The sequence below is a fragment of the Apteryx mantelli genome, chromosome 8 (assembly GCF_036417845.1).
Source record: "Apteryx mantelli isolate bAptMan1 chromosome 8, bAptMan1.hap1, whole genome shotgun sequence".
Taxonomy (NCBI): domain Eukaryota; kingdom Metazoa; phylum Chordata; class Aves; order Apterygiformes; family Apterygidae; genus Apteryx; species Apteryx mantelli.
The window spans coordinates 12,123,749-12,150,521 of NC_089985.1; the positions used below are offsets into that span (position 1 = coordinate 12,123,749).

At 43.4% G+C, this 26,773-nt stretch overlaps 1 protein-coding gene across 4 annotated transcripts; it reads right to left on the reverse strand.

Moving 5' to 3' along the window:
• Positions 1-286: 286 nt before the first annotated feature.
• KLHL20 (kelch like family member 20) lies at positions 287-26,334 on the reverse strand. 4 transcript variants are annotated; one of them, XM_067300624.1, is made up of 12 exons: positions 26,281-26,334; positions 24,452-24,517; positions 16,142-16,715; positions 11,399-11,557; positions 10,164-10,258; positions 8,844-8,959; positions 8,258-8,441; positions 6,910-7,053; positions 6,578-6,711; positions 5,724-5,932; positions 3,911-4,017; positions 287-2,224 (listed from the first exon to the last, which is right to left on the reverse strand). In XM_067300624.1, the coding sequence occupies exons 2-12, from the start codon at positions 24,472-24,474 to the stop codon at positions 2,140-2,142; spliced, it is 1,830 nt and encodes a 609-aa protein (XP_067156725.1). In that variant the 5' UTR covers positions 24,475-24,517; positions 26,281-26,334; the 3' UTR covers positions 287-2,139. The 4 variants fall into 4 exon arrangements, 3 of the variants coding, with proteins under 3 accessions (XP_067156725.1, XP_013809669.1, XP_067156726.1); XM_013954215.2 differs by lacking the exon at positions 26,281-26,334 and adding an exon at positions 25,647-25,811; XR_010884830.1 differs by lacking the exon at positions 5,724-5,932 and having other exon boundaries at positions 2,142-2,224.
• Between the last annotated feature and the right edge of the window lie 439 nt (positions 26,335-26,773).

Genomic DNA, 26,773 nt, shown 5'->3' on the forward strand with positions numbered 1-26,773 from the left:
TGCTGGGGGGAAAAGCTACTTCTATTTTTACATGCTCATCTACAACTTGGGGTTAACAGAGCTAGATTTGGCCTGATATTACAGATATTTTCTTCCAGAAAGAGCTGGTTCTGAATGATGTGTTTCTAAGTATTTGAGGGTAACATGGAACAACAGAGTTTTAAGCCATTTTGCTTGAGCAGTGTTTGAAGCAGCACCAATATCAAAAAACATGTCAGTGATCCACTGTACCTATGCAAACTGTATAAAAACATTGCCTGCTGTTTTCAAACAAAGAAACAAAGAACAGCATAGAAGAAATTTATTAAGATAGCACTATTTATACAAGTTACTCATGCTAGAAAAAAGCATAAATGATACATGTAAACATTTGTTTACAGAATACTTGTTTTTCCTTGTAAAGGTGCAAATGATCTTCATATGTAAACACAAGAATACCAACCTTTAGGGGAAAAGAGGGGCCTTTAAAAAAGTTTGAATGACCCATTTATTACTGTAGTGTAATTTTTACTATATTCAAGCACATTAAAATGCCGAGTTACATGAATCAAACCATGACGTTAAAGAACTTAAGATGTCAGCACTGCCTCCTTCATCTCAAGAATTTACAGTCCTCTTTCTCTTTAAAAATCAGATTTAGTAAGGTCCAAAGTTATATCAGGTGCAACAGGTCATTGTTTTGTAGTGGGTGGAAGTTTCAGTACAGGCAAACACGTCAGAACCCTTGAGTCTAGAGCAGAGTTGCTCCTTCCGCCCCCCCAGCCCCAGGTGCCTCTGCACTCACTGAAACATAACAGTTACAGTGCCAGTGAACAGTCCCTCCCCTCCAAAGTCTCTTTAATGAGCCTCATACCTTTCCCTGCTCTAAAACAAACACAGGCAAAGTGCATAAAAATCATTAAAAGGATGGGCACCATCTCATCATGGTCAGTGTTTTACAACAGGAATTCTAAAGACGCAGACAAGAGGCGGGAGGGCAGCTAAGAGGACGCTGGTCTAAGCATTTTGCAGCAGGAGCTGACTGTGGGTCTGCCATTATAGCAAGAACCTGAGAAGTGAGCATTTATCTAGGCTAGTCGGAATTAACAAATGGTACCTGCATACCAGCTTCAGACAAGAACTGATATCCCACAGGCAGTGTGAGAAAAGGATTTTATAAGTGAGCAATAACTAGTTTTAGGTTCATATACAGGGGAGGGGAGAGACAAAAGCTGAACTTTTGTACCATACACTGTACAGTAAAAAGGCATCATTTAAAATCCTTTTCACTCTCACCCTCTTTTTGGGCACTTCACTGATTCAGTCGATAGATGAGAGTTCCAGTTCTACTTCTTGCCTCCAGCAAGACTAAGATACTCGGGGCACCCATCTTCATAGCTCTCCTGTACTCTAAGAGATCCTAATACATACCACAAGGGTTGGAACCACAATATCTTGCAGGACATAGCCCTGCCCTAACCATCAGCTTGTCAAAATTCAAATCGCACATACACATGCACATACACATATATAAAATATATATATGCACACATATATATGCATATAAAAAAGCTGGAATTATCATTGTGAGTGATACAAAGAAAATACATGATACAAATTAAATGAAAAAATAAATATACTCTGTGCACAGACAAGCTTCTGTGCAAAGGTGGCACCTTGCAGGTCAAGTACTTTTTTGAAGCTCTCTGTAAATAAGGCAAAAGCAATGTTTTCTGTATCACTTTCCTCTTTCGCCCACTGCACGCCTGCCATGTCTACTGCTCGCAGGAGGAGGGAAATCAGGGAAACCCTCCTCTTGCCAGACTCCCAGTATAGCTTGTAGTCCCTACATCGGCATTGTTTACACTATAACGACTTTTACAGTTTGGTTTATTCAAAAACGCAGACTATTTAGAAAAAATAAGGACATAAGCAACACTTCTACTTTTGTCCAGTGGTTCCCTGGAGTCTGACAACATGGTCTTCCATTGGGCGCACACTCACAGAAGTCACTTTTATAATTTGATAGAAAGAGTCACCGGCAAAGAGTTACATTGGATCTAGACCATTTGTACTAGAGCTGCAAAGAGGTCCAGTGTCAAGAAGTCTCTTCAGTTTTTCTAGGAATGAGAACCAAGGGATCTCCCTCCCTCTTGATGCTTACCATATATGGGATTCGCAGTGTGTCATCTTGATAACACCTACGCCTCCTCCCAGCCGCCGATAGTTCATTCCACCGTACAACCTGCAAAGACAAGGCTCCAGCGGTCACACTGCTTCAGCTCTTTCATGGAACTACTCTGGGAAAGAGCGAACCAGCCCTTGTAAGCATGGTTAGCCTTCGGTTAAAGTGGCTCACAATGACTAAGCAGGGCAGCAGTCTGCGTACAAACTTCCAAGGTAACTCTAATATATTTGCTCATATCTTTCTCTAGAAAAACAGGAATTGCTTCTTGTTTTGATGCTCAGCTGTTCTCTGTTTCTTAAGTAATCGTTTACTTTCTGTCTGGTTACATGCAAGATAGAAAGGATCTTTGTCGGTTGTAGCTTACCCTGGGCTACTTTTTGGGTAACACAGGAGCAAGGACAGGTTTGCTACTTCCAATTCAATTAATTTCTTTTACATTTCTAATACCCTACATTCAGCTGATCTCACCAAGATGTAACACATCCCAAGCACCATCTGTTTCTCCAAAATATGTTACTGAAACAGTGCCTGCATTTCCTATGGAAATCTAATCCCTGTGGGCTCCAGTATCCTACTCATTTCAGCTGCATATTCCTCTCTGTGCCTCTACAGTCTGCTGGCAGAAACGAGAGGCAAGTTCTTCCCAATTGGGAATTTCCTATCACCTCAGTTTATAAATTAAATAAAATTCTTCTAATGGCTGTTTTGCAGATATAAAGGTGAAGAACACCATAGGCTCAAACTGTTCTGTTTCAGCTCCTCCAGAAAGATTTGGAAATCAGAGCCTCAGCTTGAAAGCCAAAAATGAGTAGGCTGAATTCTACACCATGACTGTGAGCTCCTTCTGCTAAGGGCAAGCTTATTTTTATTGGGAAGCAAGAGCAGACTCAGTCCAAAATAAACAGAAGGGGCAGATCTGTTTCAGTGTGGCTCGTTTTTTTTTAAGTTCAAAAGCAGCACTTAGAAACAAATTAGATTTTAGTATTGTCTTTTGCTTGTTACCCAGCAAACTTGCCAAGTCATTTATTTTCTCCAACTCTCAGTAACCTATCTACGCAGCATTTTCCTACCTGCAAAAGATGCAATGAGACTTTATTTCCCAAATGTTGGTTAAATCTGTCGATATCCTCAGATAGGGGGGGAAAAAAAAAAAAACACTATGGAAAAATCCATTTCTGTTTTACTTAAAATGGAGTTGATGGCTAGAATTCAAGCTGAAATCTGCAAGACAGTGTTTCTCAACTGCCCATTACTCCAATAGTCATGGATGTGGGGATGCCATACCTAGATGGTGTATTGGGATATTAAAGTGTTTGATTTCTATCCATGATTATATGGAAAAGCTATCTTGTTAGGGAGGGGGTTTGTAGCCAAGCACCACTGATTCAGAGATACAAGCCTAACACAAGAGCAATATTCAGTGAAATGCTGTGAACAGCAAGTATCCCTTTTACGTAGTTATTTCTCAGCCCTGAACTACACTTCAGGAATAATGAGGTGTGGGGAGATGAAGGAAGTTAACCACTTCCCAGTTTTTCAGAACGTGATTCTCTTCCATGTACTTTCATGTAAGCCAACAAGCCACAGCATAACTGTTATGCTGGCTACTGCACCCAAGCTCCGCATGATGTCGCATGTCACATTTCTAATTTGGCTGGAACAGCTCCAGCCACTGGTTGGACTGAAGCAGCTACAGCTGGAAGCTGTTATTTGACTATTTCACTTATTCAAGCTTAAGGTTACCTCCATGTGTTAGCATCTGGATCAAACACCTCAATGGTCTTCAAGTACGTTGTGCCATCAAAACCCCCCACTGCCATTAGCTGTCCATTCACCACTGCGAGGCCAACCTGGAAAGCAACCATCACAGATAGTACTTATTTAGCTGGCATGCTTTACCACATATCCTGAAAACAAGGGTTAAAATGGAAATATTAATAGAAAGGTATTCAATAATTAGGTTTGGGGAAAGGCACAGCCTGCAGTAGAGGTTTTGGGGGAAGAAAAAGGATAAACAAAGTAGCCTATAACACATTTAACTAGAACATACTGGCACAGGATGCCACATAATCCAAACACTGCATTTAAAACAATAGCAAATTAAAAGTTAGATACAGATCACAAAATAGAGAATCTTTTAGAGAAAAAGCAGAGGGCTCCCTTTACCAGCTACAAGAACTAGAACTACTTGAATACATACAGATACATCAGAGCCTAAACCTTTATCAGTCAAGGCTTATTATACCCTGCATGGAATTTCTTGACAAAATACGACACACACACCATAGTATCTACCAGCCTACAGCCTGGAACACTTGCTTAAACCGAAGGAGAACCATATGTAACCCCCTGGCCTGCTCCTCTAGGGCTGGAACCTGAACCATCTATAAGCACCCTGGCCTTGTTTCCAATTACGTCTTTCTACAGATGCACAAAGTTACTGAAATCTCAAGTTGTCCTGTTGTCTAGGAAGATCACGTCCAGTGAAAATACCCTGACACAGCACAGAAAATAAGGCAAGAACACTATGTAAAAGGGTCTTTGTTTGGGCTTTGAGGAAGTTAAAGAGAACTCAGAAGGCCTGCAGAAAAAGATGCATCTATTTAGCAAATTCTACAAAAAGCAAATATAGAAGCTCACGAAAAGTGAACACCTGATCAGCAACTACAAAGGAACTATGTACTACATGCTTTGAGGAGGAAAATAAGTGTATGTTCCCTGCCCCCCAAAACAGTACTTGCTCAAGTTATGATTCATGCTTGCCTCAGACACTGAAATACTAGCAGACAGAATTAAGCCACTCTTTACTATATAATCCACTATCCAATGATAAATATTCATAACATTTGCATCTGCCCAAACACTATGACTACTTAAAACACTATGTTAATCTTCTGTTCACATGTCAGCAGAAAGCAGGAGGATTAGCTGTCATTCCCCATACCCACATGATACTGTGAAGAGAGGCAACACTCTAGGTAAAAGCCTGGAAACTGTTCCCACGCATATCACACACGGCAATGAAAAAGACTTAACTAGAAGTTTGTATCTAAACAAGTAATTGCCCAGTTTCTGAACTCTTTCTTCTGTGCAAGCAGGTACGTTCATTTTCTGAGTCATCCAAAGTGCGTTACAGGATAAGACCCAGGTGCTAATTTTGATACTATTCTCTAATAGTTCCCCCACACTAAGTATGGCTACTTCACCAAGTGAAAAATGAAGGAACTCCTCCGTTTCAGGCCTAAGTAGCTCCATTTCAGTCCCTCAGTACAAGGGACCAAAATTATTTTAAAAAGACCCTCAAAAATTACTGGATTACTGGATACTTAATACATCCTCTGACATATTAAACAGTTGACTGTCCATGGTACAACACCACTACTATTTCATCCTCTAGTTTTGCTGAAGAGTTTTGCCTTTTTTACAAATATTTCCCTTGTAGAGGAGGGGTGAAGTTATGGAGGAAGCAAGAGAGACATCTCAAGATGACAGTCTACCCAGTGCTCTCACTACGTGGTTAGGCATGGCATAAGCAGGCAAACCAAGTCAAACTCACTCCACTCCGGCGGGACGTCATGGCCACAACAGGAGACCACTGGTTGGTTCGGGGATTGTACCTCTCTGCACTACTGAGCTCTGTTGTGTCATCTCTGCCTCCCACAGCATAGATCATGTCTTGGTATACTGCACAGCCCAGGTGCTTCCTCCTCGTCCCCATGGGTGCAATCGTATGCCAGCGGTTCTCCTGAGGATTGTAGCGTTCCACTGCAGAGGAAATGACACATCTTTGGACAACAGGGTTGGTGGAGAGTGGGAGTTAGCACTTTTGAACTTGCATCCAAAGCATTGCTCAACCTGCAAGACACTGCAATTCCCACACACTAAAAATACGATGTACCAATTTGTAATCACCCACTCTAACGCTCTCCTTCTATAAAAGGCTGGCTGTTCTCTCTCCTGTCTCCAATCCCTGGAATGCTACATAGTCAAAAATCACATAATGCAGCTTCACTCAAGAATGAGCCGGCCAATGCTACAAACTGATCTGCATTTTCATCGTGCAGTAGTGTGACCTATGGCATCCTCCTTCCTATAGCAATAAAGGGCTATTGCAGGAAAAAGATGCACTTGCAGCTGTTCAGCAAATGAATAAAGTATTGGCTTCAGGACACACTGCCAGATGCAGCTTCTTTGGGGGGGGGGGGCAGGGGGGGGAAAGACATATACAACCAGGTAATAAGGACTTAGAAACCTAGACTGAATTACTGCATAGCAAAATTATGTTCAAAGGAAGGAAACACATAGCAAACTGATCACTAAAATATTCAACCGCCATCCAGGGACACCATGGACAGAAAAAAACGAGACCATGACAAGTATGACTGCAGTGAGGGACAGCAAAAGGTATACCAGTATTGAGAGGAGAAGTTCCATCAGAGCCTCCCACTGCATAGAGGAAGCCCCCTAACACAGCCACTGCCACTCCCAGGCGCCTGGTGCTCATGGAAGCCACTCGAGTCCACTTGTTTTCTTTCGGATCGTACCTGGCAAAAGAATAAACACCAATACTCAATAAGGCATAGACATCTTCACAAAGGGACAGGCAGACTGCCCTTATTTGTCTCCAAACAAAAATCCCCATGAAATCTGTACAGCATTTACCTCCTCCTCTAAAGCTCATCTTCACCTTACTAAGAGACCCTCTTCTCCCTGTGCCCCATCATTTCTTTTTTTTAAGATACCTTTCCACAATGTTGAGACAGGAGACACCATCTTGGCCACCCACAGCATAGAGATAGCCCCCAAGAACTGCAACTCCAACACTGGTCCTGCAGGTGCTGGTGGGGGCCACATCGCTGCTCCACTGATTGGTCTTCGGATCATATCTAGAAAAAAACATCAAACAGCACAAGTTGCTGGTCTCAGGAAGTTTCAGACTCTCCCGTGCTTGGGAACTACTGGGGCAGTGGAACTTGCCTATCTTGAGCTTGAACTGCAACTCAGCTATTTATAAGGAAGTTGGATGAAAGGCCTCAGGTGATGTAATGCATCCAATACCTGTTATTCCAGGGATGTTCAAACTGCAGTTTGAAATGATTCAAATTGAAGATCAAAGCCACAGGTTCACAAGAGAGCAGGTTACCAGGGCCTGGCTGACATGTGGTAACTTGCCTCTGTGCAAACTGCAGCGCCAAGAGCTATTCTGCTGCATGTTCTCTGCAGCCCGCACAAGAACTCAGACAGCACTAGGACCTGTGCTTCTAGACAAGGATGAGGGAACTGGATTGGCTTGGGAACCCAGAGACTAGGAAGTATGGCGTGCAGTAGAAAAACGTGCAGGACATGGGGGATGTAAGGCTGGGGTCCTGATCTGGGAAGCTGGGAGTGTGTAAGAAGATATGTGGAAAGAATGGGAGGCTCGGGAAGGAAGGAGATATATTGTACAGCTGTTGGATTTGTTAGAGGACCGAGGTTTAGAGCACCACGAGTGCTCGAGTAACATGGCTCAAAGGCATGGGGACTGGCAATATGTAGCTCCCAGAACCAGGAAATTTAACAAAGCTTGTTCAACTTAACATCTTTCAGAGGTCTAAATCTGACCTATTTTCCTTCTTCTGTAAAAGTATTTACAAGGTTCCTTAATTCTCTAGTCACCATTCCACAACAAAACGCCTGAATGTTTCTCTCAACATTAAGTAATACATGCCGTAACCTCACCTTCCTCAGCAATGCTAAGAACGAACCAACAATTTCAAAAGAAGGTTAACAGAGACCATCACTCCTCCCATCACTTACAGTGAAACCTACCTCTTACATATTCCTTCCCTATACCAAAGATTACGTCTTGGCTCATTAAGCTGAGGATAACATGACACAAGCTGGTATGCCTGAAGTCCTAGTTTAGCAGTACAGCAATACAATATTGAAGTGGTAGGCAAGGGAGGAGGAAATGTAGATAGCAGTAATATAAATTTTGTGTTTTCAGCAAAACATCACCACAGCTAGCAAAATGGATCCATTTTTAAGAGGTTACACCAGGTTTAAATACTCAGAGTTAACACTCGGAGCATCAGCCCTATGGAGACCTACCTTTCTACACTGTTAAGATAAGAGGAACCATCATGGCCTCCCACAGCATAGAGGAGGTCATCCAGAACACTGACTCCAACACCACAGCGTCTTTTGCTCATGGAAGCCACCATCCGCCACTCATTGGCTTGAGGATCATAGCGCTCCACACTGGAAATTGCATCCCCGCTACACCAGCCCCCCACTGCAGGAACCAAACACAAGAAACAGTGTCATGATAATGCATCACGTTCACATACTGCGCGTATGTCTACTCTAAATAATTCCTCTGGACTTTGTCAGCCTTAACCCAGGAGGCCCACCTCTCAGAGTCACTCATCCTGAGGACCACCATTAGAAGACAGAGTGCGATTTTCAAAAGGACTAACATGAGTTTGGAAGTACTAGTCTATAAAAAGTGCTGTGGCACTCAGCACCAAAGAGATCACATAAATAAGAAAGTGCAAGTTAGCTCAAACCACCAAATATTAATGCACATGTCACTTCAGAAAGAAGAAGTTGCAAAGTCTGGTCTTACAGAAGCACTATAACCAGAAAACCCATAGACTTAAATCTCCTGACCTAAGCCAGCAAGAGCTATACACACCTGCAAAGAGCACTTCTCCACAGCGGATGGGTTTGCGTGGTCTAGTTCTTGGTCCTTGCATCAGTGGCCGCTCTTGGGGCAACAGCAGATAGTTTTTAGCTTCATCCACTAGGTCCCTGTGCAAGACAGGAAAATATTAATTCCAGATGTTCACACAATAGCAGTCTCAAGAGAAGATACAAATCAAAACTGATGGTAAGAGCACCCAGCACTAGTCATGCACTTCAGTTATTCATAAACTACATAAGTGCATGAATAGCTGTAGTTAAAACGTACACTGACAAGTATTCATCAGTTGTTTACAGCAACACAGTGGTAGACCAGTATCAATATTTGGCCAGTGTTAATATTAGACATTACTAGTAATAAAGATTGATAGAAAGACCATGATGAGAGATTTGTCAGGCTTACAATGCAGAAAAGAAAAACCCAGTCTGCCTCAAGCTAAAACTTAACAGTCAATGGTTTTGCCTAGGAACAAAAAAGGAATTGAAAAGCACACAAATACATAATACACACACATGACCAATAGATGGAGATAGTACCCTTCTGATGAATATTTTCTCCATCAGCTTTGGCCAGCTCACACTGTCCATCCGTTCATGACTTGTCACCTGGACTAATCCTAATATTCCAAACCCTTGAATAAAACAAAAAAGAAAAGAGTCCTCCTTCCCTCTACAAATGTGGAATTCCTCCAACGTAAACTCTTATTCAGAAAGAGAACAGCTGAGTCTATCCACTGAACAATTTTACAGTAAGCACAACAAAAATTGAGTGCTTTATAGATAACAGAACTGTGCAGAACCAGAAAGGCAAGACTTACACCATGAGGGAAGGAAATTACAGCTTTCCTGCACTAGCATTGTGGGAAATAGCAGACTCCAGTCCCAGAGTACTCTTTCACTTATTAAAGGCAAGATGTTTCAGATACAGAAACATTACTTTAAGCCATGACAAGATCACAAATGCCACGCAAGTAGTGAGGTGTACTGAACGGCCATGACTACAGAAACAAAAAAGGTGAAATGGAAAACAATCCACTGAAGGATATTCTCCTGAAAGTCAAACCGTATACTCAAAGTTTGCTATTTCACTGAAAACTTGAAAGAACAAAAAAAGAACTTCCTCTAGGGCATACTGATTATTATGCAAATAGAAAACATTTTCTTGCATCTCATCTCCTCCCAACTGCAAAGAGGAAATTGTGAAGTAATGCCCATTTACCACTGGCAAATCAACACAATTTCAGAGAACAGGTACAAATAAGGCACCCACATACAATGAAATCCCATTCTGTAAGTCAGTGAGGAGATTTACCGGCATTCTTCATCGCTCTTAATAAGTGGATCAGAGCCCACCGTACCCACAAGGAATTTGGGACTCAGCAGTGGCAGACGGACATGCTGCAGGACCTACAACACACCAAAAAAAAAGCATCACTGTAGAAAAAACACAAACCCCCTCAGATATAGGGAGAAGCCGAACAGAAATAAGTTATTATCGGCTATTTAGTTATTGGCTAGCAAGTTTTGATAAACAGCAATTCTTCTGGCAAACAAACAACATGATCATTTACATATCCAAACTGCCATTCTAGTTGTCTAGTACGTCAATGCAGATAGCCAACAGCCTGTCAGTCTTTTAAATGGGACAATTCACTGAAAACAGGCTATCAATTGAAAACCTTTACAAAACTGCAGATGCCAACACATTTGTCTGAAACACTAGCTTAGTTAGAAGTTTATCATCAATTAAGAGGTGGCCAGCTGTCTTAAATGTAAGTGGTACTGTATAATAAATGAATGATAACAAATAACAGCTCTTTCACAAAGGCTTAGACTTTAGAGACGTAACCGGCTATACACAGAGGGGCCTACAAAAGGCAGAGCTGTATGAGTATTAACAAGCTAGCTTGAGGAAAACAATTCCTTTTTAACAATTTTCAAAAGCTTTCCATTAAATAAAGTTGTGCTTAACATCTATTTCCAAAGCAGAAAAGCCGAGGCAGACAGTCTCTCACCTCCTTTGATCAGAAAGCCTGAGACTTTAGAAGCTTTTTTGGCTGACAGCTTTGTCAGAATAGATACATCTTTCTGAAATGCTTTGGCTTTAGACAAAACATCGTATTTCAACAAAAACATTCTGACAAGCTCCAGTATAAGATCATGAGGGCTGAGGCATAAATCAACCAGCAAAGGCTAAAAATATACCTCCAATGAAGACAAGCTTTTTCTCAATTCCACTATGTTTTTTGTACAGTACCCTAAGCAACCCAGGCAGGTTTGTCTGGATTGACTGCTGGAACCATCTTGTTTGGCAAGTCCTACCTGGAAACAATTCAATAAAGCCCCTACCGAAGTGTCTGGCCACTGCTACTTTCAGCCTAGATGAAGGGGAAAATGAAAGTCTTCCAACCCATATGGAAATCAGAGAGAATTACTGTGGCATCACATACATTCAGAACTGTGACACTGCTGTGGCACCATGATTTCAGCCCTCATTTGTCCTCCCCTGGATAAAGCAGCCTCACATGTTACTATGCTCCAGATTACCTGTGGCAGCTGGGGTCTTCTCTCCTGAATGCTGTATTTCACCCAGGCCATCACTGCATTGAAAACCTGCTCTTCACTGCGAACGTTTAACTCATCACTGGATATAATGTCTATGAGCTGATTGGCAGGAAGCAGCATAAACTCCTCGCTCTCCATTACCTGGTTAAACAGAAAGGAATAAAGAAAAACATAAGGTCAGTGGTCAAAGCACCAGAACCATTTGCCACTCCTGCACTTCAATGCAAGGCTAAAGGAGAGACAGCTCACTTGAGTTAGAGCCCAATGGATGGATCCAGCAAAGTGCCAAATAACTTCCACTGTTTTTGACACCAACCCGAGTGAAGGGTTCTCTGCACAGAGCAGAATGCAGTCTCCAACAAAGCAAAAGACACCTTTAGATGGTGATGCAAGTGAAAGGGAATTTTTATATAAAAGTTCTGTAGATTGTTTTTGAAGGGTTAAGCCACATAATGCACTGATCAGGTTTCAGAATTTAAGAAAAATAAAGCCCTTACTTAAAACCAGCCTCCTCATTTGCCATGTGTAATACTTAAGCAGAAATAAAAACGTTAGGCAGCTGGTAAATATTTGACAGAAAAGCAGTATCAGAATAGAGAGGCTTTATTCACAATGAATCCAAAATAGAGCACAAAAATAACAGTCTTAGAAACAAGTTACCAGAGGCATCGTAGAGAACATGGAAAAATCTTCCTGAATGCTGATTTGCAGCAGAACAGCCAATATTTCAGGACAAGGAGATGGACTCATTTGATCCTGTCTCTCCTTCATTTGCTCTAAATATATACGGAGAGTTTGCGCGAGTCCAAATGCACTTAAGAGGGACTCGGAGCCTCCTAAGGCCCCGAGGACTGGTCTCTTGTGAAATTCAAGCCGCTGACAATCTGCGAACACGTTAATTCCTTCAGTACCCAAGATAGCGCCCAAGTTCCCCAGGAGGCCTGAGCTGCCACTAGAGGGCGCTACGCTCACACGCCGCGCCGCGCCGCGCCCGTGAGTCAGCCCGCAGCCCGGAGGCTGCTCCGAGCGGCTGCAGAGCTAACGCGCAGCCCTGCCTCATGCCCACGCAGCCCTGCCTCATGCCCACGCCGCCCTGCCTCATGCCCACGCCGCCCTGCCTCATGCCCACGCAGCCCTGCCTCATGCCCACGCAGCCCTGCCTCATGCCCACGCAGCCCTGCCTCATGCCCACGCCGCCGGCAGACGGGAAGGACGCACGAATTTGAGAGCGCCGCAGAAGCGGTTTGACTGCTGATTGCCAGCTCAGCCTGCCCGCAAGCATTCCCGGTCTGCAGCCTGGAATCTTGGACAGGCTCAGTGACAGAAAAAACCTGAATACTGGCCTTTCCCTTCATTTGCGACCACATTACAATTCTATGACCTATTTTAGGGTATGCAGCATAAACAAAAAGAGAAATCCATTCTCTTTAATACTATCATCTCAACAGGAATCAGCTGCGTGGTTCTTTTAATTACTTAAAGAACTGATTCAAGAACACTGAATGAATATGGAAAAAATAGCCAAGCTGCTGACAACAGCAGATATTGCTAAAAAGAAACACAAGCGACAACAAGGTCAGTTACCAGACTTTGTTCCGGGATCCTACGGGCTTTCAGGGAGCAGCAAGAGTCACAACAAAGTTAGCTCACACACTTCTTCAGCCTTACAGCAAAAACTGGGCTGGCCACAAAGACCCATGTCAGCATTTTTGCACAGTCTCCCTCTCTTTCACAAAGACTAGCTTGTGCCTAAATCTTACCTTGACAATTTGTAAATGCAGCCTCAGAGTCTGAAAATAGAGGCTCAGGACATAACATTTACGAGCCAAGGACGGTCATCCAAACTCTTCCTTCCACCCTCACAAAACACTCTCATACCTCACAGACCTCAAAATACTGCTAGCACTTCTGCAAACCCAGTCATTGCTGCTATGCAACTTGTTAGTTTACACAGTAAAATAAATATTTAAAGTGTTCAGTCTTTTTTTTGGCTTAATTATCAGGACACTAAAAATTATCTGACTAATATTAATGGTCTGACTACTTGCTTGCTAGAAGCTTACAGCACTAAACAAAAATCAGATGGGCATCATTTTCTCTTTTGTACTGAACAAAATCAGAAAAAATCACAGTATTATGTTCACTACTGCATTTACATACAGACAGAATAAATGTCAAAGAATACAATATGGACTACAATTTTTGTCTATTGAAACAAAGTGCAAGTTGTTTATCTCTATGTATATTTTTTCCCTTCATACAGATGTCAAGAGATCGAACAAAAAATATGAAGGCTGTTTTTGTACAGCGGAGTTGTTAACAGAACCATTTCGCATTGCGTGCACCAGATTCACTAGGGGTTTTAGGCAACACATTAAACTGAGGGGAATGGAAAACTTGGAGAAACATTTTACCAAGAAGTTAATGATGTAATGCAGCAATACACATAAAAATTAATAGAACTAGAGGTTAACACAGCAGAGGACATGAAGCAATTCAGACTGCATTCAAAGTAACTGCATGGATTGGCCTAGTGCCTAGCGCTTAATGTTTTACGTTGCCATCCAGGAGATTCCCATCTCATGTTCTCATGTTTCCCTTTTGGCCAGCTTGGAGGAAGCATGCCCATACAGCCTCTGCAGAGGAGGGAACGTTTTGTATCAGTTTTCAACCTCCACATGGAGGAGGATGAAGCAGTCAAGTCATTGGCTTCCAGAAGGGATCGCCAGTCCACTCTCCAGATGAAAACTACAGTGGCAGCAGAGGCAGCGATCCCAACCAGCTGCACCATTACCACTGTCTGCAGAGAAATAAGGGAAGGGAAAGTAGACATCATTAGGGGTGAAGAGCAGCTAAACTCTTGGGACACTGAAGGGGACAGCTAAATACCACCCGCACAGGCCAAGTAGGTAGCGTTCTAATCTAACCAATTGCTTTCTGGATGCAACAATTTAGTTAAGTAAATTATAATCTGTACCATCTCTGAGGGGAAGAGTGTTTTCTAGAGCCCAAAACTTTTGCCTGCATGGGCTTTCCCAGGGATAAGGAAGACAGGAAGCTGCCTTTGACAGACTGCAAGAGAAAAGAACCCCATAGCAAGCAGCTCTTAACAGTGTCAGATTCCAGTTGCATGTATTAATGCTAAAACATTTAAATACAAAATTGTTGTGCTGTAAAAAAAAAGTTATTTAGAGGCTTGTAAGTATGCCCTACTCATGTAATAATGAGAAGAACATAGCTCTAACCATTAAAACCACCAAGCACTGAAAATAAACAACCATCTGGTTACCATCCTGCTCCCAAAAAAAACTGCAGAAGAAAAGAAATGCAGAGCAAGCACAGAGCACATGAAATGGCCAGCTAAAATGTAGGGCTTGAATGTAGGGCTTTTGGGAAATCACCAAGTTCTACAAAAAACAAGCTCTCATCTTAAATAGCAAAGTCATTTTTTTCTAGTCTTTATGGTTAGGAAAGCCATATTTACTGCAAATTTAAGAGTATGCTGATGTCATGTGTCTTCAATTATATATCAAGTATTGTCTTCAGTGCATCCAACAGTCAAGTTCAATTGTGTTTGCTCATGCTCATGATTTTATTAAGTGCTACCTGACTGAAATTAATACAATTCTAGTCTGTTTCCCAGAAGAAAAAAAAAAATCAAAGTGTGCAAGCTGCAATCAATCACAGCACTTACATGCTGCCACTTCTTTGAGGAAACTAAATTAGCATCAAAAGTTGATTCTGGAGTTATTCCCTTTGGAAAGGACCTGTAAGCAGGTAGAAAGAAGAGTTTTCTTTGCAGCAGCCTACCTGTTCCAAGGGTAGAAAAGTGCAGAGTCTAGGGAAGGTAAGACACAAATCTCTCTACCAGGGGAACAGACCTTCATGCTTAGAGCGCTCCTTCTAGAAAGCAGCTGTTTCCAAAACATACATATGTTCTTGCCCTTTCAACCAGGGCTCAGGAATGACACCATTTTCAGATGTTGGTCTCTTTTCCGCAGCTTGGTGCAATGAGTAAGTAAAAACCTCTTTTATCATCTGAGTATTGTTCACAGAATTCCACACTATTATGCTGATTCTTCCCTGAATTTGTAGCTGGCTATTTTTTTTCCCCAAGAAATCTTCAAGGAAGAATTGAGAAAGTGAAAGAGACTTGGGTGAGCTATGAAACTACACACTTGAATTACTTTCAAATGAATTCTGCTGAATAATAAATGCAAAAGCTTGGTTCTGCTTCAGCAAAGGGAGTTGAAGACTCCACTGAAACTGCTGTATTCTCCTCCATACACCCACGTTTCCAGTACCTAAACGCAACCCCAATTTTTTTGTTCATTTTTTAATTGATAGTATGTTTTTAATACTCCTCTTCCCTCCAATCACATAGAATCCTGAACGAAGAGTGGAACGTCACACCATTGCGCAACCATGCCACACACAACACCAAACACCAACTAGTGCCTGTGGCCCTGCCTTCCACAGGGCACTCACAGCAGAACTCTAACAGAAGAAATGCTACAGATCACATACAAAATACCAGTGCAGCACAGTCCTTCAAGTACGTCTTCTCTCTCTTCCCCAACTTACAGTTAGCACCCATCGATATTAGGATATGTAGCAGGGGGAAAGGCAGGATTTGGAAAGAAACACAAAACAGGAGTTGGCCAAGGCTCTCACAGGGCACATTCACAAGTTTTTCACCATGATTCCAGTACACTAGCATCTTACCTCCTGAAAGTTATGTTGCGTGAACTTGTCGGCAATCCTCAGCAGTTCTCGGCACGAGTGAGTGTCAGCAAAAGCTCGGATGCCCAGGCAATTGGAAGGGTCCAATTGTCTTTTAAGGAACTCGCAGCAGGCCTCCTGGATCTCAGCCAGCTGGAGAAGGCAAGCAGCTGGCAGTAAGGTCTGGACATTTCCCTCTTCTACAGTGATCTGAGAGGTGTACGCAAAGTCAATCAGCAGTTCCATGGCCCTTTCGTCAATGTCTCTGATCACTACTTCTGTCTGCCGACTCTCTGCCAGCTCCCCGGTGAACATGGCTCGGAAGTAAGGACTGCAGGCTGACAGAATCACCCTGTGGGCGTAGATCTTCTTAGCGCCAACGACTAGCACCACATCGCACAACTCCCGGTGCTTCCGCAGAAGATTGATGACTTCCAAAGTTTGTCGAGGGTGCTTGTCAGAGATGTAGGGCATGCGAGCAGGCTGTGGCACCCCTTCTGGCAGTTTGTTAGGATCTCCAAGTGTGCAACGGCTCGTCACGTCCATTCCGGTCTCTCCTGGTCGAGTACTAGTACACCTGCAACGGAGCAAGCCATGAGACAGGACCATCATCAACTCATTTATCACTAAACACCAGCTACAGCTCTACGACTCGTGCCAGCTATGAACGCAGAGACAGCAGTGACCCCAGCCCAAGCTAGAATGCGGAAATAAACACACGTGATCACATGAAAAAGGAATCCGTCTCAAACCAAAGTGTCCTTAGAAATAAACAAATGCCAATTTGAAACAGGCTTATATTTATATCTATTTTTATATGCTTTCTATGACACACTGCTGTAATACCCAAGTACACATACATATTTATTAACTGAACCTCATTACAGCCTTGTGAGGTAGAGAAACATTATCCTCATTTCATAGGTAGTGACTCAAAGCAGAGATGATGAACTGACTTGCCCAGTGTCATACGAGTTTTCTTTGACAGAGCCAGAGATGGATTTCCACTGTAAAGAATTCCAGTTATATGCTTTAACCAAACTTCTCTGTTCTTCCACCTACCTTTTTGATAGGGCCACTTATCACAGTGATATCTGAACATGGCAAACTGCCATGCAGACTTCAGTAACAAAGTGCCCTGCAGCCTATCACAAATATCTTTCAGGTTCACGGATCTCCATTTAATCATTACCTCTTCAGTTATTTTGAGTTATGGACACTTTTGACACAATCCACTTTCCCCAACAGGTTTCAAAAGAAGTTTAATCTTTCCCAAGAGTGACAGACTAAGAACTGCAGAATGCAATCAGGATTATTAGACCAACCAGGAAAAAGTCAAAACAATCAAAGTATTTGCAACTGTCAGCATACCACAAAAGGAAAAAAATAAATAAGATAACTTTAGAAATGAGGACCCATTTGGGGATATGTGAACTAGGTTTCCAATACAGAGTAGAGAAAAAGTACTGCACTCCCAGCTCCATGTGCAATGTTGCAGCTCCTTGCTGTCCTCCTTTAAGACTTCAGGAACCTTTCTTTTATGCCCTCACACTCCTGAGCGGACGTCAGCCCTGCCACAGCTTAAGTGCAAATCATCCTCTGCACAGCAGCACCACGCTAACATAATGATGAGAGATCACGCTCTGCTCTCTGTATGCTACTAACATGAGAGAACGAGAGGGCACGCAGTACTGCCCCAAGTCCTTCTGCAGCAATACAGCATTCTCATCACCCCAACAACGTGGGGATGAACCAAGACACCACAGCTCAGACCTCACTTTGCAAAGACGTCTGCCTACATCCCAGGCTTCACTGCCACGTTATGACTGAGCTCAGTACTAAATAAAAAGAATTAAATCTAGTTCTACTTTCAGCAATCGGACTGAGTTTGTAGATATCAGCACACACTTAATTGAGATGCCATTTTGGATGGTTGGAGCATATTTGAATTTTTGGCACATATCATATGCACAATTATTAAAAAGATGCATCAGCACCAATGAGATTTCAATTACTATGAAAATAATGAAAAAATAAGGAACTCTTGCCTCTTCCCACTCCAAAGGAAAACCATCATTTAGGGCAATTAGAGTACACAGAGCAAAGTATCAGAATATTGATGGTTATGAATTATCCAGTGAATGCACTGGCCCTTGGAGACACACTGAAAGACTCAATACATCTTATCCATTTCCAGCTTTTTTGATCCACTGGTCTTTATGAGCTGTTAGTACCTCGCTTTGCCCATATTAAGAGTTAAAAAGAAATCCAACTTCACTTTGCCACTGCTCAATGCATTTTGCAGCATGCTTGAAGGAAAGAATTAAAAAATAACTCACATCCTTTCCTCTCATTATTATGTCAAATGCACCTTCTAACCACAAGGAAACTGGTCTCTTTGCAGCAGTTCAAATTATTCACTTGCATCTTAGACTGTTTTCCCATTCCCCCCACACCCTGTCCTTGATCATCAAATTCAGATGTTTCAGACCATTACCTTTTCCTCATATCTTGGCTACACAGATCCAGCTGGGTCTCCCCTCTGGGTTTTGCTGCTTGCTCCTGTTCCGCCTCTGTACCTTAAATACCTTGTTTTTTATCCCTACTCTGTCCTTTTTATATCTGTCGCTGTTCTCTTTTTTGACACCCCTGACAAATCCTTTTGCTGTTATACAGCCTCTCACACTCCTCTCCTATGCCCACTTTTCCTTCACAACCCAAATCCACCTTGTGAGGCTTGACAGTCATTTTCCAAGGTGTGCTAAATTCCTCACAAACAATGTGGGTAAACTCTCCTCACAGTAGCGCATGCAAACTAAGTTCAATGGTACCCCTACAAAAGCCCAAGAAATCTTGGCTAAAGATTTACCTACCTGCCTAACTGGTTTACTTTCATATTTCTTAGCAGCTTAGGCCAGAGGGTAATTTAATCCCTCTACCAAGAGATGGGGAAAGGGACTCAAAATGTGGTGACAAAATCCCCTTGTACAAAGTCTAGCTCTTGCTAAGCAAGCCAAAGAGCTTGAAACCCCCAAAGCACAACAAAATCTATGTCAAACCCCTAAGAAAAAATTAACCATGAGTAAGACACGTGCTACTATAATTCCGTCTTGACCAGGCCCTCTGTCAAAGCACCTTCAAAGCAGGGCATAGGCATCCTTCAAACAACAAAAAAAAACATTTCACGCAAATACAGCTCACAAAGGAGGGTCTATTTCCACTACAGGACCTCTTTTTGGAAAGCAGGATCCCTAAAGACATACTAGGCTTTCCTCAAACATAAAAGACCCCCTAAAAACAGCCCTAAAGCAGCTCAAGAGCTCTTTGGAGTGCCACAGATTCTGCCTACAAAACAGATTAGGTTAACACTATTCCCCCACAAGTAATATGGTGTACCTTGTCTACTCCACCATCCAGAAGTCATGCCTGACATTGAGAGCTAAGTGGTAGACTGTCTTTAGGACATGTGATTACTTGGCTGGATTTGGGCAGTAGAAATCCTAGTCCTTTCCTACCTAATCCTTTCCTAGCTAGGACAAAACAGGATTTTCTCCCCAAATTAGAGTCCGTTGAACACATCTTTAAATTAACTGAAAAGGAGTCTCATTAGTAAGAACCGTAGGCATTCCTGCATTGTTCCCATCATCACTCATCTGAGTGCCTACACTGGCACCTAATGTTTTCTGCTAAAGTATGTAAGAGCTTAACTTTGTACTCTCACACTAAAACATACATAAACCAAAAAAAAAAAAATGCTGGTATCCTTCCTCAAGGAAAGAAAGTGCTGATTAATGATTAAAGAAAATCGAATGGATGGGAAAAAATAATAATCAAATTAGCACTCCTGATTCACCCATAACTTATCTCTGGGTAATGCAGAAGCTAGCGATCAATGGGTTTGGGAATTTCCATCCTGGATCAAACCAGATGCTGATGTTAAGCACTGTGGGTTGCTGCTATACAGAGGCACAGAAGTGCGAATTAAAAGGACACTGTCTGATGGCATGCATCTCCACGAGGATAATAATTTAACTGCATTATGTGTGCATTATGCATATATATGCATAGAGAATGAAACGATGACTCAGTAGCTTAGAGGTGTGAAAGACAGAAGGCAGCACTTGATTCTCACATGCTAGGCTAGCTGCCTTCCCCCCCCGCCACAAAGCTAAGAGCTGCTCCTGAATACTCAGGGTGATTAAAAAGAGAGTTGAGGATCAGAGAGGAAACATGTATGCAAGGATAAAAGATTCACACTCAGCTATGCAGATATTCTGGGATTAGCTTCCATCAAAATGCAGGGCTGAGGAAATCTGCAGATACAATGGGATTAAGAAGGAGCTGACAAAGGATCAGTTTTTGCAGCACACTGCTGAAAAGTACAAACGGGAACACAGGCAGCCTGCAACACTAAGTCAGCTAAATAAATAGGCTGCTCTGCCTCCATTTTATTCAGCTATGCCAGTTTTCAGAACTTTATTCATTAGCGCAGGCATTTACAAGACATCCATCCTTACAACAGCACAGAGTAGCTTCTTAAAAAGTTCAAAAAAAAAAATCTAAGACTAGATATCTAAGAGAAATGCTCCTTGATACTGTCTTATAGTTCTTTAACTTTCAGGTCAGAGATACCAGCATTTTGGGGGGGGTTATGTATGTTTTAGTGCGAGAGTACAAGTAAGCTTTAACATAGTTTAGCAGAAAACATTAGGCAGATCCAAGGCCTGTGATAAGAACAAGTCACAGGCTGAAAACAAAATCATACATTGCTCTAGCGGATTCCAGTAGCAAAGGATTTTAGTAGCAAATTAAGATAATGAATCAAACCACTTGTGATTTCTGTCAGTGCCTAGCTTGGAATTTAATGCATACACCAAGAAAGCATTTCCTAAACTCGTCACAGAATGCTAGAACACAAAGACCTTTAGATTTGCCTCAGCCAAAGGTGCTGCCTCAAGCAACAAAAGTGACCACAAACCACTACCAATTAAGGTACAAAACACTACCCATTAAGGGGAAATGCTCAATTGTGGCAACCAAAACTCTAGAAATTAGTTAGCTAAAGTTCTAATCATTAGTGTAAAAAAAAAAAAAAAAAAAAAAAACCACGTATTTCTTTTCTTACCTAAACAGCAAGGTTTAGATGTACCTCCTCAACGCGGTTGAGTTAGGTAAGCAAGCAGACAAACCTAACTGCAATACCATTTTACATTACCGAAAATGAGAACTGTAATGATCCTATTTAATCATATATATTAATAATATGTTCCTATTTACATTTAGTTTGATTTTTCACTGACCAGATCCAGAGAACTCTCAATTTCACCAAGAATGTCAATGTCCATCTGCAAAAAGATGAAGTCATTACTGCGGTCTTCCAACAAACTTCCCAAAACTTTTGCAGTTCATCTTGGGAAGAGCTACGTCCATGCAGCTAGTTAACTTCCTGAGCGAGCGTGAGGGCTCAAGAGCACCCTTGGGCTCTGCAGTCTCTCGCCCATCAGCGGGGTTTGGCTGTCCGTGTGCGAGGTCAGTTCCGATACGGTGCTGCTGTAACCAGGGACCAGAGTGCTGGGGAAAGCGGTGGGAGAGAAAGAGCTGGGAGAAACGTAGTCAGGGGCCTCCCCACTTTGCTTGGGAGCTACGTTTATGCTCAAGCCCACGTCCTTACCAGAATTATGTTATAAGCATGCCTGTGCCTGGCCACGTACCTCTCTGATCCTGACCTGCTGACTTGGCTTCCTGGCTTGACCTCAGCCCTGCACTCAGCCCACTACAGACTTGCCAACAATCATGGGACTCTTGGCTGACCCTCGTTACCGCCATCCGATCTGCTCTGCCCTCCCTGCTTGGGTACCGTGGGACTGCACCCTTTGTCGATGAGGTCCCTGCCTGCCTTGCTGTCACTTCTGGCTTCCAGGTCACCTCCCTCTGCAAAGCAGCCTGCTCTCGCTGCTCCCTGACAGTGAGAAAGAACAGCCTGCCCCAACTATCACTTCATTTCCAAGGCAAGACAAAACCTGTTTGAACTTCATTGCATTTTCTCTACTGTAATCTTGATAGGAACAGCTGCAATTCCTTTTTTGTTCAAACTGCACTTCCCATCTTCCAAGTACTGTACACCAGCTCCCCATATTTACTAATACAGTACTGAATAAACCTGAGCCTGCTCATTTTGTGGCAGCTGACAGGGCTCTCACACCTGGTATTATGTTGCTGCAGAGACCTGAGTAAAAGGATACAAGAAAGCACCCTCCCAGCTCCCAGAAGATCCGTGAGCCTGAAATCCAGTCAGAAAACTTTTATCATTTTTTGCTAAAATAAGCAGTAGAATAACAAATGGGAATTTTAACAATCCACACAGAGGCCCTTTCAACACACAGGCGTATTCAAGATCTGAAGATCCACAGCCCACTATAGATCTCTGTGTCAGGCTAGACTCCAGCACGACCACACACCTAGGCACAAAGCTCAGCTGAAGGGCTAGTCCAAAAAAATAAAGTTCCTGTAAGCCTATCAAACCTGTTAATCCATGCTCTACACTGGCTTGCCATAGAGGGAGGGAAAACAAAAAGATACTGAAAGATCTGGTCTGCATCCATGACACAAATTTTAAAAATTAAGAAAATTGCCTGAAACTCCAGGGTCAGAGCCACAACAGTCAGCCTCCGTTTCTTCAGCCCAGTCCTGTTGTCCATCACCAAAACTACCCCAGTCTGAGTGGCAGACAGAATCTCTGGGATGGCAAGTCTGAAGCCATAGAACAAACCCACAGAAGACCTACGAACTATAAACTTTGGCGCGTTCATCCTCTGCCTCAATGTCACATGTGGAAAACAGCAGACAAATAAAAAAATAATAACTTAGAACCTCAATTTTTCCATTGGGAACACAAAAATAAAAGAGAGAAAATGAGAACACACAGCAAGGTAGTCACCAATTTGATGTCACTTTGGGAAACATTTTGATAAATGGAGTACAACATAAGAACCTGCAAAAACATGGCCCTACTTTGGTTAAGAAGATTTAAACAGTCTCAGTTGTAAAAGACTGAAATTGAAGAGATCTTGTCTGCTACTTAATCTGTTCTGGAGAAAAAGGAACTCATTTTAAAAAGTCTCATGCAGCTCCTCATTGTCCTTATCTTGGCAAAATATTGAACAATACATAGAGCCAGTGATGCCCGTGTCACGTCCCACGGTTTATTCATTAGCTTAACTGAAGCAATGGCACAAACAGTCTTTTCTGTTGTGCTTGAAGGGTTTGTTTAATTTAACAACATAGTGTCATTCTACAAGGGTTTAACTGACTATTTATTCCTTGCCTCCTGCTACAGTACAGAACTCAGACCAATCATTTCTGCAAATGCTGTAGCTAGAATCTCTCTACATATTCCCATATGGTAAAATTCCTTGTCTTTTCTTGCATTAATATTTGCTTTTAATAAAGCAAACTGTATGCTGTATGCTTTTAATAGTTTCCCCACTTTGAACATCCTAAAGGGTATAGACAGACTAGGTGATTTGCACAAATTCTCTTTACTTCATTTGGTGGTGCAAAACTTGCGGGAAACTTTGCTTCCATTCACCATTTCAAGATGCAAAAATATGTTTGCTGTTAAGTTTTGCCTTGGGATAGGCAATTGACAGCAAAAAGCAACTAGAACTAGCAGATAATCCTGTTTGCCAGCTTGTCACCATCCTGATTTACTGTGACAATCTTTTTTTTTTTTCCCCCCTCTATAGAACAGAAAGTTTTTGACATAACAAGAGCAAGAATTCCCCTGAATTAAACTTCAGCCACATCCTCAGCTCATTAGAATTGAAGCAGCTGACATCTGTAATTAGGAGAGGAAGCCCCTTCTTCATCCGAGACTCCATCCCATCACAGGAGCAAAACTCTTAGTTAGGGTAAAATATCCTAAAATACTCAGAAATCAAGTTTAAATTTATTCCTAGGCAGTTTATTTCACAGAGTCAGAACACATAAGTGATTAAAAATTGAATTTTAAATATGATAGTGAACTGGGGGGAGGGGGAGGGAGAAAAGAAAAAAAAAAGAAAAAAAAAGGACAACTTCTCTGCAGTACTCTCTTTCCCTAACAGCATATTCGTTTAAAGACATCTGGTCTTTTAAGTACTTAAAACTAAATACACAGAACTAAGGAATAAAGATAAATGCTTTATATTCTAGTTTTCCTAGAGAGATCCTAATAAAAATAATAAAAATAAATTATGGTCTAAGTACTTATGAAATAAAGTCATATGATTTATCACACTCGGATAAGAAAAAGTTTTTATTTTCATGTCTTACCTGCGCATTGGCTTTCCGTCCATGCACCGTGAAGAGAAACCTTCACCCTACACTTCAAGACCTGATCTAAGACAAGAAAAAAGAAATAAAAAGTGTGATATTCCACAGCGAGAGTGGAATTTCTCCCTTCAATATGACTCTAGGAAGACAGCATAACTGACCACATCCATGTAATAATATGCCTTGAAGCTCTTATCCAGCTGTAAAATTCACAGCCTGAATTAACGATGTCTAGATTGCAGAGAATACAAAGCAGAAGAAAATATAATCATCATTAAAAGCAATTTTGCCACAGCTGCATAATGATTCTTTAGGCAAACAGAACACACATCATAAATTCAGCAAACTGCCTACCTCCCTGGATCCTTAAAATTATTTTACCAAAGAAAAAAAATATATATAAGTCTAAAGCAACAGGGTGCTCTCTCTCGCTCCTCGACCAGAGCCAGGAGATCTCTCTCCCTCATATACTTACCAGAAATTTAAGGCAGGCTGGTACCTGACAAACAGCACAACACTGCTCAGCAGCTGCACTGTGGGGCCAGTATTTGATACAAGATCCACCTTATGTATGGAAATTGAAAATAACTCTGTGCCCCAGAGGTTAGTGTGATGCTAATAATGGTGCTACATCTGCAGAGATTAACGATGCTCCCTGTGCTCACTAATTCCAGTCAAAATATTTAGTTTTTGAGAGCAATAACAGTTGCAAACTGAAGAGTCCTTCCATGTTCAGATACTAACTTAGAAACATTGGTTAACCCTTCTTCACAAGGGCATCTGTCATCTTGATTTCATTTTAATGACTATTCAGTTAGGAACAAATTTAATTAAATCATTATTTAAAGCAGTAAGTGTAACCTTTTAGCATGTATTAAAAGACTAAAAGGATAATTCGTTCCCATATTGATATTCACAAACATCTTCCTATCCAAAAATGAAATCAGCACCAGGAAAACAGTAAAGTTATAGGAAAGGCAATGACAGAATAAGACTGAATAGCTTTTGAAAAAAAGACATTTAGCATTTAACACAGGAAAACTTAACTTAAATAAGAATAAAATCCTCCCCAGAAGATTGAGCCTGCCAGTTTGGAGCCTTGTGCCCAGAAATAGCATGGTATTTTTGGCACAATTTAAATCAAATTACAAAAACGGCTATAACCGTATATGGCTACGTGAACAAGCAACCTTACATTATAACGAAAGGCTCTTCAGACGCGTTATCGCGCAAACGTAAATCGAGAAGTTGGCCGGTTATCAGGGACACGCTCGGACTTGCGGGCTTTCAGTGCCGCAAACTGCTTTGGTTCGGGGGGCTGGTTGTGTTTTTCCCCCCTCTCCACTCGCAGGAAAGTCTGAGCGAGCCGATTCCTTTGCTCGAGGACACCGCACCCCACCGCAGCTCCAGCCTGGGCCTCGGCCCGGGCCCACGGCGAAGCCGCTCCCCACGCCGAAGCCGCTCCCCACGCCGGCCCGCGCCACGGACACGCGCGGGGGCGCCCCGAAGCCCTCGCGAGGAGCCGCAGACCGCGCCGCTCCCAACGCCGGTGACTGCAGCGGACTCAGTCCCCGCGGAGCCGCCGCCAGGAGCCGCGGAACGGCAGCTCCGGCGGGGGACGCGCGGCTGGGTGCTGCCCGCGGGGCAGCCACGCCGCTGCCTCCCCGCAGGCCGGGGCAGGCGGACGAGGCGGCGGCGCCCGCCGGGGCCGCGCCGCTCGCCCCGGCGGCCCCCCGAGGAGACCGGGCGGCGCACGGCCGCGGCGCTGCCGGCCCTTCTCCTGCTCCTGCTCCTGCTCCCTCTCCCGCGCCGCCCCGGCCCGCACTCACGGCAGCGGCGTCCGCAGCGCCCCGAGCCGCGCCGCGCCGTGCCCAGCCCCCGCCGGCCCGCTCTCCTCAGCGGCAGGAAGCGGTCCGGCCCCGCGCGCGTCCCCCCGCCAACCGCCGCCGCCGCGCCGAGGTGCCGCGCCCGCCCGTTCCGCCCCCGCCCCGCCCCGCCCCGCCCCGCCCCGCCGGGGCACGGGGAAGGGCGGCACCGGCACCGGCACCGCGCCCCGAGACCGCTCCCCCCGGGAGGGCCTGCGCCGCGCCGCGGGGCCGGGTGCCCCGGGTGCCCGTGTCCCCCGGGGGTGGCCGCGGCTGGGGGGCGCCCATGTCGCGGTGAGGTCCTCAGTGGGCGCCCATGTCCCCCGGGGGTGGCCGCGGCTGGGGGGCGCCCATGTCGCGGTGAGGTCCTCGGTGGGCGCCCGTGTCCCCCGGGGGTGGCCGCGGCTGGGGGGCGCCCATGTCGCGGTGAGGTCCTCGGTGGGCGCCCGTGTCCCCC